The sequence below is a fragment of the Talpa europaea genome (assembly GCF_964194135.1).
Source record: "Talpa europaea genome assembly, chromosome: 5".
Taxonomy (NCBI): Eukaryota; Metazoa; Chordata; class Mammalia; order Eulipotyphla; family Talpidae; genus Talpa; species Talpa europaea.
In genome coordinates, this window is record NC_140071.1 from 30,944,372 (window position 1) to 30,960,358 (window position 15,987).

The 15,987-nt window shown below is 35.5% G+C and overlaps 1 protein-coding gene across 2 annotated transcripts in view; it reads left to right on the forward strand.

The window, feature by feature from the left end:
• The window catches only part of CHD1 (chromodomain helicase DNA binding protein 1), a gene marked incomplete at both ends in the record, with an annotated part of 75,601 nt that overhangs the window by 20,485 nt on the left and 39,129 nt on the right, over positions 1-15,987 (forward strand). For both annotated transcript variants that reach the window (XM_084233536.1, XM_084233537.1), the window contains 5 exons: positions 1,983-2,184; positions 3,155-3,262; positions 4,061-4,125; positions 6,630-6,779; positions 6,896-7,164. In XM_084233536.1, coding sequence (XP_084089662.1) covers positions 1,983-2,184; positions 3,155-3,262; positions 4,061-4,125; positions 6,630-6,779; positions 6,896-7,164 — 794 coding nt within the window. The remainder of the gene's footprint in view (positions 1-1,982; positions 2,185-3,154; positions 3,263-4,060; positions 4,126-6,629; positions 6,780-6,895; positions 7,165-15,987) is intronic.

A 15,987-nucleotide genomic window follows, 5' to 3' on the forward strand; every position in this document is an offset into this window, starting at 1 on the left:
AGGTAAAAAGGCATTCTAATAATATATGCCATGAGAGTAGCCTAGAGTCAGTCTGTTTGCTTTTATCTACTGCCAGAATAGTACTGCCTATTGAATATGATGCATTCATTTACTCAAGTTGTTGAGAACTTTGAGTGGTTAACAAGGAATTTTGACTAGCTGCTTATTTGGAATGACTGATCAAGATATAATTAAGCATATAGGTCCATGATAGCTTCCACCCCCAAATGTAATCATTCATGTATCCAGTTAGCAAGTATTTTTATTGAGTCACCCACATATGGCAGGTGCTTTGTCTAGGTAATGTAGGAAAAAACCAGTACCCTCAAGATCCTAATCAGCAATTAATGTGACAGCCCTGATGCTTAATTCTTTCCTGGAGAATTAGTACAACTGCATTTTTTTTTCTAAATGTTCCACAATTATTGTATCAGGCTTGGTTATATTTTAAGTGTACCCTATATATGTGGATCAATTATCTTAAACACCAGCATATAATGGTATTTATTGATCTACAAGACGATCATGTCATACTAGGTTAGAATTTTTTTTTTTTAATGGTAAGAACCTTTTCTCATCTCAGTCCTCCCAGTGTCTAACACATGATAGTGCTCAGTGAAGTTTATTGAGTAAATGAAAGGTGTCTGCTTACCTAATTGGTTAAAGGAGAAGTATTTCATATTCTTGCTGAAATTTCAGCCATCCAAGTAAAATATGGTAGGTTTTCTACCCCCTCCGATTAAAAGATGTTGCAACTCAGAACCATGTGACCAAAACGTAGAAATTGTGGCAAAAAGTGATCTTGATAGCATGACCTTTTAAGAGGCAAGTTTTTATCATTTCTAAGAAGAACATTTATTCTGTTAGATTCCAGGTTTTAACATTTTGTTCACACTTCAATCATTTTAACCTGTGTGTAACTTTTTAAATCAAGTCTTCTAGTAATCTTTTATGTCTGTCCTTCCATGTAGTAACTATCATTGAGACCTTAAACTAGAAAAGGAGAGATTACTTTTAGTAAGGAATTACTGTTACTATTGCAGTCTATTAGAGTAATGCCTCCATCTGGTGGTATTTGTGAAAATTGCAGGAGAGGATATTAAGCTTGATTTTGTTTTATATGCATAAACTATATTGTTACCTGTTGTTCCTTATAAAGCCAGATGAAATTACATCAAAGACTCAGCGCATCATATTTAATGCCCTCACTTTTAATAATAATAATTCAAATACCATGTTAGCTAATGATCTTGGGGAGTATATCGTTTATACAATCAGCTATTTAGTTCTATTTTAGACCGTTTTAGGCTATCTTGGACTAGAAATTACATATGGAGACCAAGGTAGTTTCTCAGTGAGCAATTAATTGGTTTCACAGATGTGTTTGTAAAGAGATTAAGAAAGATTTTGAGAATTTGCTATTTCAGATTTATTGAAATTTCAGTGGTTCTGTAGAAGAAGCAATTCCTGAATTTATTTTTAGTACATTATATTTCGTCATTGCTTAATTATAATAAACTACATTCCCCTGAAATGATAGAACATAAATATAAACTTTAAAGCAAATAGAAGCTACAAATTTATGTTTCATCTGTTACCTTGAGGATTTTTAACACATTTAACTTTCTCTCCACACAATTCCTACTTTGATTACTATAGCTAAATAGCCTTTTCAGGACAAGTAATGTGGCTTAAACTTCTTGCCTTCCCAAGTTCCTAGGCCAGGATTATGTGCTTGGTCAGTTTTGCCATTATCTTGAGGAAGAATGTGATCTTATTGCTTATGTTTTCTTTTAGCCAAAGCTGTACTAAGTAAGTCTGTCAGTTGTTACTGTAGATTAACATTAATTGCCTTTTCTGTTTGTTTTGCCATAGACCATTGAAATATGAAATAAAGAAACTTTAGTAATTTGGGGCTTTCTGATCATTTAAAAAATTTCCTAATGAATTTTGTTTGAAATCTGTTTATTTTCAAATTATAGCCAGTCGGATGATGATTCTGGGTCAGCTTCAGGCTCTGGATCTGGTTCGAGTTCTGGAAGCAGTAGTGATGGAAGCAGTAGCCAGTCAGGTAGCAGTGACTCTGACTCTGGATCTGAATCAGGCAGTCAGACAGAGTCCGAGTCAGACACTTCTCGAGAGAACAAAGTTCAAGCAAAACCACCGAAAGTTGATGGAGCTGAGGTAATGAATAAAAAATAAAACAGATTTATATTGCAGTGGGAAAATTTGTAACACTATTTTATAGGGTTCTTAATCTAACTTTAATAAAAAAAACATTTTAAACATTAAGATAGTTTTTAACAACTCTCAAACTTGAGTTTAGCTCTCTGTGGACTAATTGGCTTGATATAGAAACACTTTTTTTAACTATAAAACAGTGACTACAGAATAAGCAAATCTTTTTCTTCCTGATTTTGAGGCAGAAGTGAAGTTTCATAAATATTCATTGTCTCATGGATAAAAAGTAAAGGCTTTGTGTGGACTTTTTGTTAACCTTACAGAGTATGATCTTTCAAGATTTCAAAAGATTTTTTTTTTTGACAATTAGAAAAATTTAATAGGACTCTGCTTCCTTGAAGTTACTTACAGAATAGACTAAGGACCATTCTGTTTGACCAGAACTACTGCAAGATAAACTAAAACTTGTCTGTTCCTCATAACAGAATATAATAGTGTTGCTTAGAGTACCAGTTAGGATAAGATGGTTGGTCCAGAAAAGAAATCCACATACAACTTTCTTCATGGAGAAAATCTTGCTACCAGAAAAGAGCTGAAAACTGTTTTGTGACATTGTTGATTTGCATTCTGACTGAAGCACTTCATCTCACACTACTATAAGATACTGGATAAATCTCACTTTGAGTAGCACTAGTGTTACATATTATCACTTTGTTTTTGAAAACAACGTTCTTAACACCAGTGAAGATAATTACTATTGTCTGCCTGTGAAGCTCAACTAATTGTAAATTCTTTATATATATCTACAGCTCAGCATTTTATTTTAATTAGATTATAATAACATTGTATTATATATAATGAGGATAAACAAAATAGTCTTACTTGCAGGCAGTGAAAAATGTACTGCTTTTTAATAAGGACATTTTTTCAATTTTCTCAACACTAAATCCTCTGGTTTATATTTCTGTTATAGTTTTGGAAATCTAGTCCTAGTATTCTGGCTGTTCAGAGATCTGCGATGCTTAAGAAGCAGCAGCAGCAACAGCAACATCAAGCTTCATCTAATAGTGCATCAGAAGAGGTGAGGTTTCATTATTGTCACTTTAAAAGTAGATAAGCCTAATCATTTAATCAGGTAGGTATTTGTGAGATTCTTAGGCGTAGTAAGTGTTTTGTTAGAATGGAAAAGAATGACTGTTTAAATTTGTATCAGGAGTTCTGAAATGTGGACATAACTTTTATCCAATAATACCACTTGTAGAGATTAATACAAAACAAGCAATGGAAGTTTGTTTACAGTTGCTCATTGCAGCAAAGCTAAAAAATATATGAATACTAGGCAAATATACATATTTAAGCATATACATATATTACTAGGGAATTATTGCAACATTAAAATCATTTTTATGAAAAATGCTAATTATAGAATTTTCCACATATTTTTAAAATAATAGGCTGCATCTTTTTTTCTCTGTGTATATGAGCACATATGCTGCATATATTTTGGCACAAAAACATTCAGAACTAACTATACCAAAAACCAAAGAGGAACAAAAACATTAAATTTTGACATAGCAACAGTTAAGATTCTTTTGACGTCATAGTAGGTAACAGTATTGGCCTGCAGAAAAGGTTGATTTAATTAAGGGTTTATATAAAATGCTGACTGTAGTATTTACCTAATTCCACTGACTGTTACAGATTTATGATTAAATTGTTGTTTGTGTGCTAATTAATGATAATGTAACAGCATAGAAAAAAAGAGGTTTACAATTAATTTTATAGCAAAGTGAACATTAAATAGTATTGCAAACATAAATTTGATATATCATGGTTAAATTCTCATCATTAGTGATGTTGATTTTACTTTTCTTTATAGGATTCCTCTAGCAGTGAAGACTCTGACGACTCATCAAATGAGGTCAAAAGGAAAAAGCATAAGGAGTATGTCATTTTGTTCAGCTGATTACTTTCATATGAGGGAAATTTTAATGCTTTTGTACTTCTTCCTTTATGAAAAGTTTTTGCCAAAAGTAGACTTTTATAAATTCTTGGCTTATTGTATTTTAGTAGGTTAATTTGAACCATTACTCCTTAATATTTGTCGCTCGGTAATGACCTGAGGTTTCTGTGCCACATGTTTATCTCCCCATATATTTTTAATTTCAAAGATCAACTTTTAATGATAATATCAAAAATTTTTATAACTTTGGTAACAGGAGTATAGAGACCAAAGAATGACCATGGATAATTCTCTTAGCATGTGTAGCAGCTATTCTTTTTTTTTTTTTTTTTTTTGTGGGACCCTCGCTGGTGGCCGGGCATCAAACTGGCACTGCAGAGGCTGCGGGCAGCCTCGCAACCCAGCGCTCAACCCAGTGCTCAACCGCTGCGCCACCAGGGGAGGCCTTGTAACAGCTATTCTTAATGTTGATCTGTATGTAGATTTTTTTTGCAATATTTATTTGTGTGTACAAGAACTGAGGTACAAGCTAGAGGTGAGGGGGGCTGGGAGGATTCACCAGAGAGAGTGGGAACAGAACAGGCAGATCTACCAAAATACACTGCTTAGGCAAGCAGTGGGCGAGACAGGAGAGGTCTGCTGTGCCATGTGAGTTAATTCCATGGCCAACCAGGGATTGAACTCGTGCTGCAGTGGCTGGCGGTAGATTGATAATGCTGTGTTTAACCCCTACGCCACCAGGAAGGCCTCCCATATGTAAAATTTACCTGTAGACCTCACTACAGTAATTTTCTAAAGATCTTAAAAAGTGTTGAGTACTGCAAATTCTCAATTCTGTGGATTGTCTCAGTTTTTTAGACTCTAATTTCTTCAGAAACATTGTTGCATTTGTCTTATGTTATTCTTCTGTTTATTTGTCTTTGATATTCTGTTCTTTGACTTTGGTGTATCATTTATCCCATTATGCATTTTATCTTATGTATCGTTAATATGAAGATAACTTACTAGTTTCTGATAATTTAGTCACTGTATCTGAATTTCTCATTCTGTAATCTGGTGTTGCTATTAGTAGTGTTTGTGTGTGTGTGTTTGTGTTTGATCATCCTTTCCATCCTTCATGAATTTTACTATATCATGTTTTTCAACCATTTATGGTTATAATACTATATTATGGCCAAATTCATCAGTCTTTTCGTTTAAGTGCATTTTCAATTACTGTGTCTTAAATTGGTTATTTAATGTTTCATTGTGTTAGCAATTTCTAATCTTACCATGGGGGCATACAAAGAACTATTTTAAAAGCAAGTAATTTGGAATGATGGCTAGCTTTCTTGGGTATAAAAATTTTTAATTTGTTATAAAAATTTAAAATGGAGACTTCATATATTCTGCCTGTTGCAATTTCTAATTTGCACATAATGAAAAATATTTCAAGATTATAAATTTGCTTTTCTATGATGTTATCATCACCAGATTATATGTGCTTACTGAATGTAACCCTTAATATAGCCAATATTGAGCAGTAGAACAGAAGCCGTAAATGAGACCGGAAACGTATAGGAACTTAATGTGTATCATTTGACATTTATATTGCAGCAGGATATTAACATTTGCATCCATTATTTTTTTTGTCTACATGTTGATTTGAATTAAACAGACTAAAATAGGAATAAAGGTAATCATTGAATGTTTAAATGGACTGATTTTTCATGTTTTTCACTGTAGTTTAAGTTTCCTAATGACTCTGTATTTTAAAAATCAGTTTTGAAGGAAATGCTTTTAAAAAAATCAGTCTCGGGCCTCCCTGGTGGCTCAAGGGGTTAAGCACCACACTATAATAAAGCATTCCGCAGCCTCTGCAGCATGAATTCAATCCCTGGCCGGCCAGGGAGCAACCCACTTGGCGAAGCAGACCTCACCTATCTCACCCTCTGTTCCCCTCGTAGTGTATTTCAGTCTGCCTGCCTGTTCTACTCCCTACTCTGTTTCTGGTACTTCCTCTCACCCTCCTGCATCTCTGGCCTGTACCCAGCTCTTCTATGCATAAATAAATAAAATTTTAAAAAATAAATAAATAAATATCAGTCTCTAGAAAATTAAAATGAAAGAAATTTAGAAACTTTTGAAATTAAATATAATAATTACAAGATTTCTAAAATTACATCCTGTCACTTGTAGCATGCTATGTTTTAATCCATAGTGAGGATAAAAATAACATTTACTAATTACCATCCATTGAGTTGTAACTAAATTATTGACAAAACTTGACTTATACCAAATCTATGAAGAATACTTTTAGTCTTTTTTATTTTACAGATAATTTATTTTTAGTTTGGTGAAAGCAACAATATTTTTGACATTACGTGGAATGTAATTTAGTTTTTATTTAATTATTTTTGTATTTTTAAATATAGAAATAGTAAATATAGATTTGCTATGTGCAATATAAATATAAATAAAGATACTTTCTATATTTTGTATACAGTGAAGATTGGCAGATGTCTGGGTCAGGATCCCCATCTCAATCTGGTTCAGACTCAGAATCTGAAGAAGAAAGAGAGAAAAGCAGTTGTGATGAGACAGAATCAGATTATGAACCAAAAAACAAAATTAAAAGCAGAAAACCTCAAAATAGGTAAGGGTACTATGTTCTCTGTTGCTGAAAAAGGTTGTGTACAGAAGGCATTCCTTCTTTTTGTATATGATTTCTCAGACCTTGTTATGCCAGTTTTTCCCTCTCATCTCCCCTAGATCTAAGTCAAAAAATGGAAAGAAGATTCTTGGACAAAAAAAGAGGCAGATTGATTCATCTGAAGATGATGATGATGAAGATTATGATAATGATAAAAGAAGTTCTCGTCGGCAAGCAACTGTCAATGTTAGCTATAAAGAAGATGAAGAAATGAAAACAGATTCAGATGACTTATTGGAAGTCTGTGGAGAGGATGTTCCTCAACCTGAAGAAGAGGAATTTGAAACAATAGAACGGTTTATGGATTGTCGGATTGGGAGAAAAGGAGGTATTTTATTTTTAAATCACTTATTTGTTTTTTCCCCACTAATACTTACTAAGGTAAAAAAATATATTGAGATTTTTTAATTTTGAAAGTAGAAGAGGGTGGATTTTCTTCTATTTCACTTGTTTGCTATAACAATATACTTTTCTTAGCCTTAGTATTTTCTTCATAGAAAGTATCTACTTGACCTCACTTCACTGTTTTGATTACAAAAATTTTAATTTGTATATTTGAACTTTTTAGTTGCTCTGCATAAATAATAGTTGATATTTATGTACTTAATATATCACTGGTGGTGTCATTCTTTAAAAAAAAAATCTTTTCCTCTCAAATATGTAGATTTTCATTCATCTTGTAGTTTTTGTTTTTATTGAGATGTAATTGACATAAAGACTTTTAGGTAAGTTTAAGATATATTCAGCTTTACCACAGTAAGTACAGTTAACATCTATAATCTCCTATGGATACAATAAAAATAAGGTTTTCCCTTGTGATGAGAACTTTTGGGATTTACTGTCTTTTAAAACAACTTTTAATATCTCCATAAAACAGAGTTAACTATTGTCATGATGTTGCACATTGCATTCCCACTTACGTATCTTCTAATTGTACATTTGTACATTTTGATAACTACCTTTATTTCATTCTCCCTACCCCTCTAACAACAAATCTGTTCTCCATTTCTATGAGTGTGGTTGTGTGTTCTTTTTCTTTTTTCTGCTTCATTTAGCATAATGTTCTCAGTGATGATCCATGTTATCACAAATGATATTTCCTTCCTTAGTTTTGGTTGTATTTTATTTCATCATTATATATGTTTTTCTTTCTCACACACAAACACACACATGCACAACCTTGTTTTCTTTATCCATTAAGTTATTGAGGGACACTTTTAAGTTGTTTCCGTATCTTTAGCTCTTGTAAATAATGCTGTGATGTACCTGTGGTTATCGGTATCTCTTTAACATAGTTATTTTGGCCATGCAGTTTTTTTCTTAATTTTTATTGTTATAAATATTGTAAAGAAGAGTATGTGTATCTATCTGTCTATCTATCTATCTATCTATCTATCTATCTATCTATCTATCTATCTATCTATCTATCTATATTTATGTTTTAAGCCTCGGTTACTTTTTAACAATACAGGATTTCTCCCCTCAGGTGCAGTCATCATAGTTTTCACATCACCAAAGTGCCCACAGTCCACTTGGCTTCCCCCTCCACCCCCTTCTCTACTCTCCACTCTCCTCCCCACCTCTTCCCTCCTAAATGCCTCAGATTTAAAGTCTGCTTTTAAGGGTCAGTCTTTGTCTGATCATTTGTTTGGTTTCTCTCTCTTCCACATGTAAGTGAAACTTTCCAATATTTAATTTTCTCTTTCTGGTTCATTTCATTTAGAATGATCCCTTCCAGCTCCATTCATGTTGCTTCATATGGCATGAGTTTGTATATTTTTTGATCGCTGAATAGTATTTTATGCAGTTTTTTTGGTCATGTAATTTTTAAAATTATATTTAATTAGTTTTTAATTACTTATCTCCTAATCATCAGTTACTATAAGTTAATTGTGCTGGGTGTCTTTTGACCATTTTTCCCTTTTTTTTTAATTTATTATGTCATTGTTCATTTTTAAACAATATTTGCTTTCCCCACCCCTTCAGGTGCAATCCCCATAGAGTTTCCTTCACCAATGCATCCATGCACCATCACCTCAGTCCCCTGTGCTCCTCCCTCCCTCCCTCCCTCCCTCCCTCTGATCCCTCTCCCTTCTCCTCCCCTACAGGATGTCTCTGATTTATAATTGTTTTTGCTTTGTTGTGTTTTGTACTATTGTTATTTTTTTACACTGATTGATGTCTTATTTGGCTCCCCTGTATACCTGCTATAAGTGAAACCATCCGATATTTTTCTTTTTCCTTCTGGCTTATATCACTGAGCATAATTCCTTCTAGTTCCATCCACGTTGCTGCGAATGGCATGAGTATACCTTTCTTGATAGCTGAATAATATTCCATTGTGTATATGTACCACATCTTCTTGATCCAGTCATCTATTTTTGGGCATTTGGGTTGTTTTCAGGTTTTACCTATTATAAATAGTACTGCAATAAACAGAGGGGTACAGGTGTTCTTTTGAATCAGTGTTTCTGTGTCCTTTGAGTAGATCCCTAAGAGTGGAATTGCTGGGTGACATGGTAGCTCCATTTTTAGTAGACTGAGGAACCTCTGGACAGCTTTCCATAGTGGTTGGACTAGTTTGCACTCCCCCAGCAATGTAGGAGAGCTCCTTTTTCACCACATCCTTGCCAACATTTGTTGTTGCTTGTTTTTTTGATATGTGCCATTCTTACTGGTGTAAGGTGGTATTTCAATGTGGTTTTGATTTGCATTTCCCTGATTGTGAGGGATGTTGAATATTTTTTCATATGCCTGTTGGCCATTTGCATTTCCTCTTTGGAGAAGTGTCTTTTAAGTTTTTCTGCCCATTTCTTGACTGGATAGATTATTTTGTTTTTGTGGAGTCCTGTGAGTTATTTGTCTATCTTTGTGATCAGTCCCTTATCAGTTGACTGGAGTGCAAAGATTTTTTTTTCCCCAATCAGTGGGGTGTCTCTCTGTTTTGGTTAATGTCTCTTTTGCTGTGCAGAAGCTTTTCAGTTTGATGTAATCCCAGGTGTTTATCTTTTCCTTGACTTTCTTTGCTTTGAGTAATGAGTCTTTAAAGATGTTATCGCGATGTATATCTTATAGTGTTTTACCTGTATTTTCTTCTATATATTTTATAGTTTCAGGTCTTATGTCCAGTTCTTTTATCCATTTTGAGTTGATGTTTGTGCATGGTGAAAGGTAGTAGTCTGGTTTCATTTTTTTGGTATGTGGTGGTCCACTTTTCCCAACACCATTTATTGAACAAACTGTGTTCCATTGCATATTCTTTACTCCTTTGTCAAAGATCAGTTGTCCATATAAGTATGGTTTTATTTCTGGGCACTCTATTTAGTTCCATTGGTCTGTGTGTCTGTTTCTGTTTCAATACCAAACTGTTTTAATTATTATGGCTTTGTAGTAAAGCTTGAAGTTTGGAAGTGTGATACCTCCTTTCTCCTTTGTTTTCATCAGTAGGACTTTGGCTATTTGTGTTTTTTTTTTGCGGTTCAATATGAATTTCATCAGTATTTGTTCTATTTCTTTGAAGAATTTCATTGAGATTTTTATTGGAATAGCGTTGAATGTGTATATTGCTTTTGGTAGGATGGGCATTTTAATAATGTTAAGTCTTCCAATCCATGAGCAGGGGCTGTCTTTCCATTTCTTTGTGTCTTCTATTTTTTTTAACAGTGCTTTATAATTTTCTTTGTATAGGTCTTTCATCTCTTTTGTTAGGTTTATTCCCAAGTATTTGACTTTTTTTTTTTTTCAATTATAAAAGGGATGGTTTTCTTGATTTCTTCTTCAGATCAATTGTGTATAGGAAGGCTACTGATTTTTGTATGTTGATTTTGTATCCTGCTAGTTTACTGAACTGGTTGATTATTTTGAGTAGTTTTTCTGTGGAGTTTTTAGGGTTCTCTATGTATATTATCATATCGTCTGCAAATAGTGATAGTTTTACTTCTTTTTTCCCTATCTGGATTCCTTGTATGTCTTTCTCTTGTCTTACTGCCCTGGCTAGAACCTCCAGTATTATATTGAAGAGCAGTGATGAGAGTGGACATCCTTGTCTTGTTCCTGATCTTAAAGGGAAGGCCTTCAGCTTTTCACCATTGAGAATAATATTGGCGATGGGTTTGTCGTATATGGCTTTTATCATGTTATGTTCCTTTCATCCCAAGAATTTCAAAGGCTTTCATCATAAATGGGATGTTGGACTTTCTTGAATGCTTTCTCAGCATCTATTGATATGGTCATATGGTTTTTATTTTTCTTTTTGTTGATGTGTTGTATTACACTGATAGATTTTTGTATGTTGAACCATCCTTGTGCCCCTGGCATGAATCCCACTTGATTGTGGTATATTATCCCTTTGATGCATTGTTGGATTCTGTTGGCAAGGATTTTGTTTAGGACTTTTGCATCAGTGTTCGTTAGGGAGATTGGCCTATAACTTTCTTTTTTGTGTGCTGTCTTTGTTTGTTTTTGGTATTAGTGTAATGTTGGCTTCATAGAATGTATTTGGTAGTATTCCTTCTTTTTCAATTTTTTGAAAGAGTTAATGTAGGATGGCACCAATTCACTGCTGACCATTTGGTAGAATTCATTTGTGAAGCCATTTTGTTTTTGGGGAGTGCTTTGATTACTGCCTCAATTTCACTGCTTGTAATTGGTCTGTTTAGGTATTCTGTTTCTTCTTTGTCCAACTTTGGATGACTATATCATTCTAGGAATTTGTCCATCTCTTCTAGGTTGTTGAATTTGTTTGCATATAAGTTTCATAGTAATCTCTGATTATTCTTTTGATTTCTACTGAGTCTGTTGTGATTTCTCCTCTTTCATTTATAATCCTATTTATATGTGTTTTCTCCCATTTTTACTTTGTGAGGCTGGCTAGAGGTTTGTCTATTTTGTTTATTTTTTCAAAGAACCAACTTTTGGTTTTATTTATCTTTTGGATTGTTTTTTTAATTTCTATTTTGTTTATTTCTGCTTTGATTTTTATTATTTCCTTTTTTTCTGTTGGCTTTAGGGGTTGTTTTTGTTCTTTTTCTAGCTCTTTGAGATGTGAGATTAGGTTGTTTCTTTGCGTTCTTTCTTGTTTCTTGATGTGAGCCTGTATTGCAATATATTTTCCTCGTATTACTGCTTTTGCTGCATCCCACACATTCTGGAAAGTGGTGTCCTTCTTGTCGTTCAACTCAAAGTAGTTTTTAATTTCTTCTTTGATCTCCTCATTAGTCCAGTCATCTTTCAGTAGTATGGATTTCAATCTCCATGAAGTGGGAGGGTTCCTTGTTTTCTCTTCAAGATTTATTTCTAGTTTGATGCCTTTCTGATCGGAGAAGATAGTTGGAATGATTTTGATCTTCATGTATCTGTTGATGTTTGTCTTGTGGCCCAGTATGTGATCAATTCTGGAGAATGATCCATGTGCGCTTGAGAAAAATGTGTACTCGGATTATTTTTTGGGTGCAGTATCCTATAGATGTCTATTAAGTCTGTGAGTTCTATGTCTTTATTTAGGGCTCTAGTGTCTTTATTTTTTTTTGTCTCGTTAATCTGTGCATTGGTGAGAGTGGAGTGTTGAAGTCTCCCACTATATATGTATTTTCTTTAATGTCCATTTTCAGAGCTGATAATAACTGTAATATATTTTGGTGCTCCTTCATTTGGTGAGTATATGTTGATGGTGTTATATCTTCCTGATGTATTGTCCCCTTGATCATAATGTAGTGTCCGTCTATGTCTCTTTACTTTTTTTAACTTGAAGTCTTATTTCATCTAATATAAGTACAGCTGTTCCTGCCTTCTTTTTTGGTCCGCTTGCTTGTAGGATTGTTTTCCAACATTTTACTTTCAGTCTGTGTTTATCTTTTGTGGTTAAATGTGTTTCCTGGAGACAGCAGAAGGATGGATTTTGTTTTTTAATCCAGTATGCTACTCTGTGTCTTTTTTATTGCTGAGTTTAATCCATTTACATTTAGAGTTAATATTGATATGTTGGCATCTGTATTTGCCATTTTTTTGTCTTTGTGATTTTATTCCTCACTTTATTCTGTTGTTCTTGATCATTCCTCTGTTGGTTTTGGCTTTAGGACTTCATGTAGAATTTTTTGGAGTGGGGGTTTAGTTGTAATGAATTTCTGCAGTTTTTGTTTGTCTGAGAAGGTCCATATTTTTCCTTCATAGAGGAAGGAGAGCTTTGCAGGGTAAATTATTCTTGGTTGGCATTTGCTGTCTTGAAGTTTGTTGAATATGTTACTCCATTCTCTTCTTGCCCATAGTGTTTCTTCAGAGAAGTGTGATGTTAACCTGATTGATTTTCCCTTATAAGTTACCTGTTTCTTCCCCCTAGCCAGTTTCATTATTTTTTCTTTGTCTTGGATTCTTGCAAGCTTTACTATCATGTGTCTTGCTGTAGTTTTCTTTTCATTGTGGTAATTGGGTGGTATTCTCCCTTCTTGTATGTGTATATTCATCTCCTTTTTCATGCATGGGAAGTTTTCTTCAATTATCTCCTTGAATAATTTCTCAGATCCTTTGTCTCTCTCCTCTCCTTCTGGAATGCCTATAACTCATATTTCCTCTCTTCATGGAATCTGATAAATTGGCTCAGGGTATTGTCATTCTTCTTCCTTTGCACTTTTCTCTCTTTCTCTTTTGGTTCTTTTTATTTCTGTATATTCAAGAGAACTGATCCATTTTCCCATTTCCTCAGTTCTGTTTTCAATGGTTTTCCAAGAGCTCTTTGTCTCCTCCAGTAATCTTTTAGTCTCCTCCTTTTCTTTTATTTCCTTTCTTAAGTTCTCATTTTCCTTCTTCAGTTCTTTGTTTATTTCATCTCATTATACTTTTTAATCATGATGATTATTAATTCTCTATCTGACAGGCAGAGAATTTCTTTCATGTCGTTGATGGTGTGTTCTGATGTCTGATTTTCTTTTTGTGGCGTGTCCTTCTCCTGCAGGCTTGCTTGGTTATTTGAATTTTTCCTTCTTCCTGCTGTCTGCTTTCTAACCCTTTGCACTCCTCTGTCTGTCCCCTCTCAGGGGACATCGGAATTCTAGCATATCACTCGGATGTCCCCTCTCAGGGGACATTGCAATTTATTAGTGATTACGGGGAATTGAGTTATTTCAATGCAACTTTTTGAGACATGCGTGTTTCCCTGAAGTTTTATCTTGAAATGGAACAAGAAATTAAATCAAAATATCGTAAAATTACTAAGATATATACAAGAAATGTCAGCGGGTTTTGTGTTGGACGAGAATGTGAGATGCGTGCTCACGACGGTCCGAGCAGTTCGCGACGGATAAGGGGGGTTTGTAGAAGAAAGGTCGGTTTTCGAACATAGTGCGCACTGTATAGTGAGATATATAATTACAAATAAACAAGTCTACATCTGGAGGAAAAGATTTTCAAAGCTGAGCTCATTTTGGTTTGAAGCTTTGAGCAGTGCACATAGATCTAACGAGGAGAAAATCGGAAAAGTGATTCTTTTCTTAGTGAATAAATTGTTTGGTGAAAGCTATTTTGGTAAATATCATCTTGTCAGTTAGTAATAACAATTAGAAATTTTCAACCCATGCATTTACTCATATTTTTTATTAGAACAATGGCAAAAGCATCCAACCACGAATGAGTCTCATGACACAAGTAGTAGTGAAGATGAGCTCCAGATAGACCTCTATACAGACATGTCAAACATGCACTAATCAGCCTGCAATGCATATTGGGGAGTGTTACAAAACTTATCATACTGTACAAAATTATAAACAATAAAATATTGTGTTTTTTTTTGGCAAATATACATTCCTCAATGTCACCCAATTTATATAAGTCCAATATCATTATAATACGTTACTTGGTTCCAAAATTATACTAAATAATACGAGGGTCTGTAAATGCACATTTCCCCCGCAAAGTAGCATCGAGTACCTGGTAGCCAATGTCCAGAATGGTTCGGAGTGCAAAGGGCTAATTTGTTCTATGCGTTAGGACATTGTGCCACTGATGTTGGCCAGCATCTCTTTGGATTGCTCCTTCAGGGGTGTCGGAAACTGTTTACCAGACTGAGACCAGCACTGGTAGACCAAAACTCGACCAGGGTGTTGATGCTGTGGCTGTGTTGCTGGTCACTGTCTCTTCAAGTTTCCCTCCCTCTGTATTTACTCAGTTCCAGCAGGGAATTAGTTGGTGATTTTGCTCTGGTCACTAGGTGGCTCTAGAGACCTGTACTTGCTGACCTGTGCTTTTTCCCAGTAGTTCTCTGAGAAAGGGAGAGGGGAGGGGAGCACCTCGACACAGGGGCCATTGCTCATGCTGGGTGCTGTGTCTGCCCCGTGTTCACCTGGTGCTATGCCCGCGGCTGTGTGTATCCCGTGCCCTGAATTCTACTCTCTAGTTCTCAACCTCAGGGTCTCACCCTGTGCAGTGCCTGCTGTTATGGTGCGTCCCACGCCCCGAATCCTGTGCCTAGCTCTCAGTTCCAGAGTGGGGTCTTGTTCCACGCCTTGTTTGCCTTCTTTCCCCTATTTACGTGGCCTACTCCCTCTCAGGGCCTGAGGTGGTTTAGGAAACCCTGGCTTCCAGCTATTAGGAAGTTGGTGATTTTGTTCTGATCACTAGGTGGCACCAGAGATCTTTCATAGTATCCTTCCAAAGCTGTGCTTTTTCCCGTGGGTCTCCGCGGAACTGAGTGGGGGTGGCGTGGAATGGCTCAGTGGTGTGGGGTGCTGTGTCTGCCCTGTGCCGCGTGTCGTGGGGATCCCACCTCCCGAATTTTGTGCCCCGGGTCTCAGTTCCGAAGCCCTGGGATGCGGGTGGTAGACCACTTCAGTGTCCGCAAAAATGGCGCCTTTTGCACCCTGCTCGCGTCCCCGAGCGCCTGGTTTTTGATTACTCAGTGAGGATTACTCAGTGAGGCTCATTCACCTCAGTGACGGTTCCCACATGTCTCCCCACAAACCTGGGCATCCCCGACCCCGTATGCCACACAAGTTTACCAGCTGGCCTTGGACTATTTGTAGGTCTCTCCTTGGAGTCCTTACCTTCCTCTAATGGCTCCTGGAGCCGTTTGGTTTGCCTCACTCCATGGTGATTCCCTCAGGGTTCTCCACAGTTCCCGTTGGCGGGTTGCGGTGCCTGCAATAGTTCCTTTCCACTCATAGTC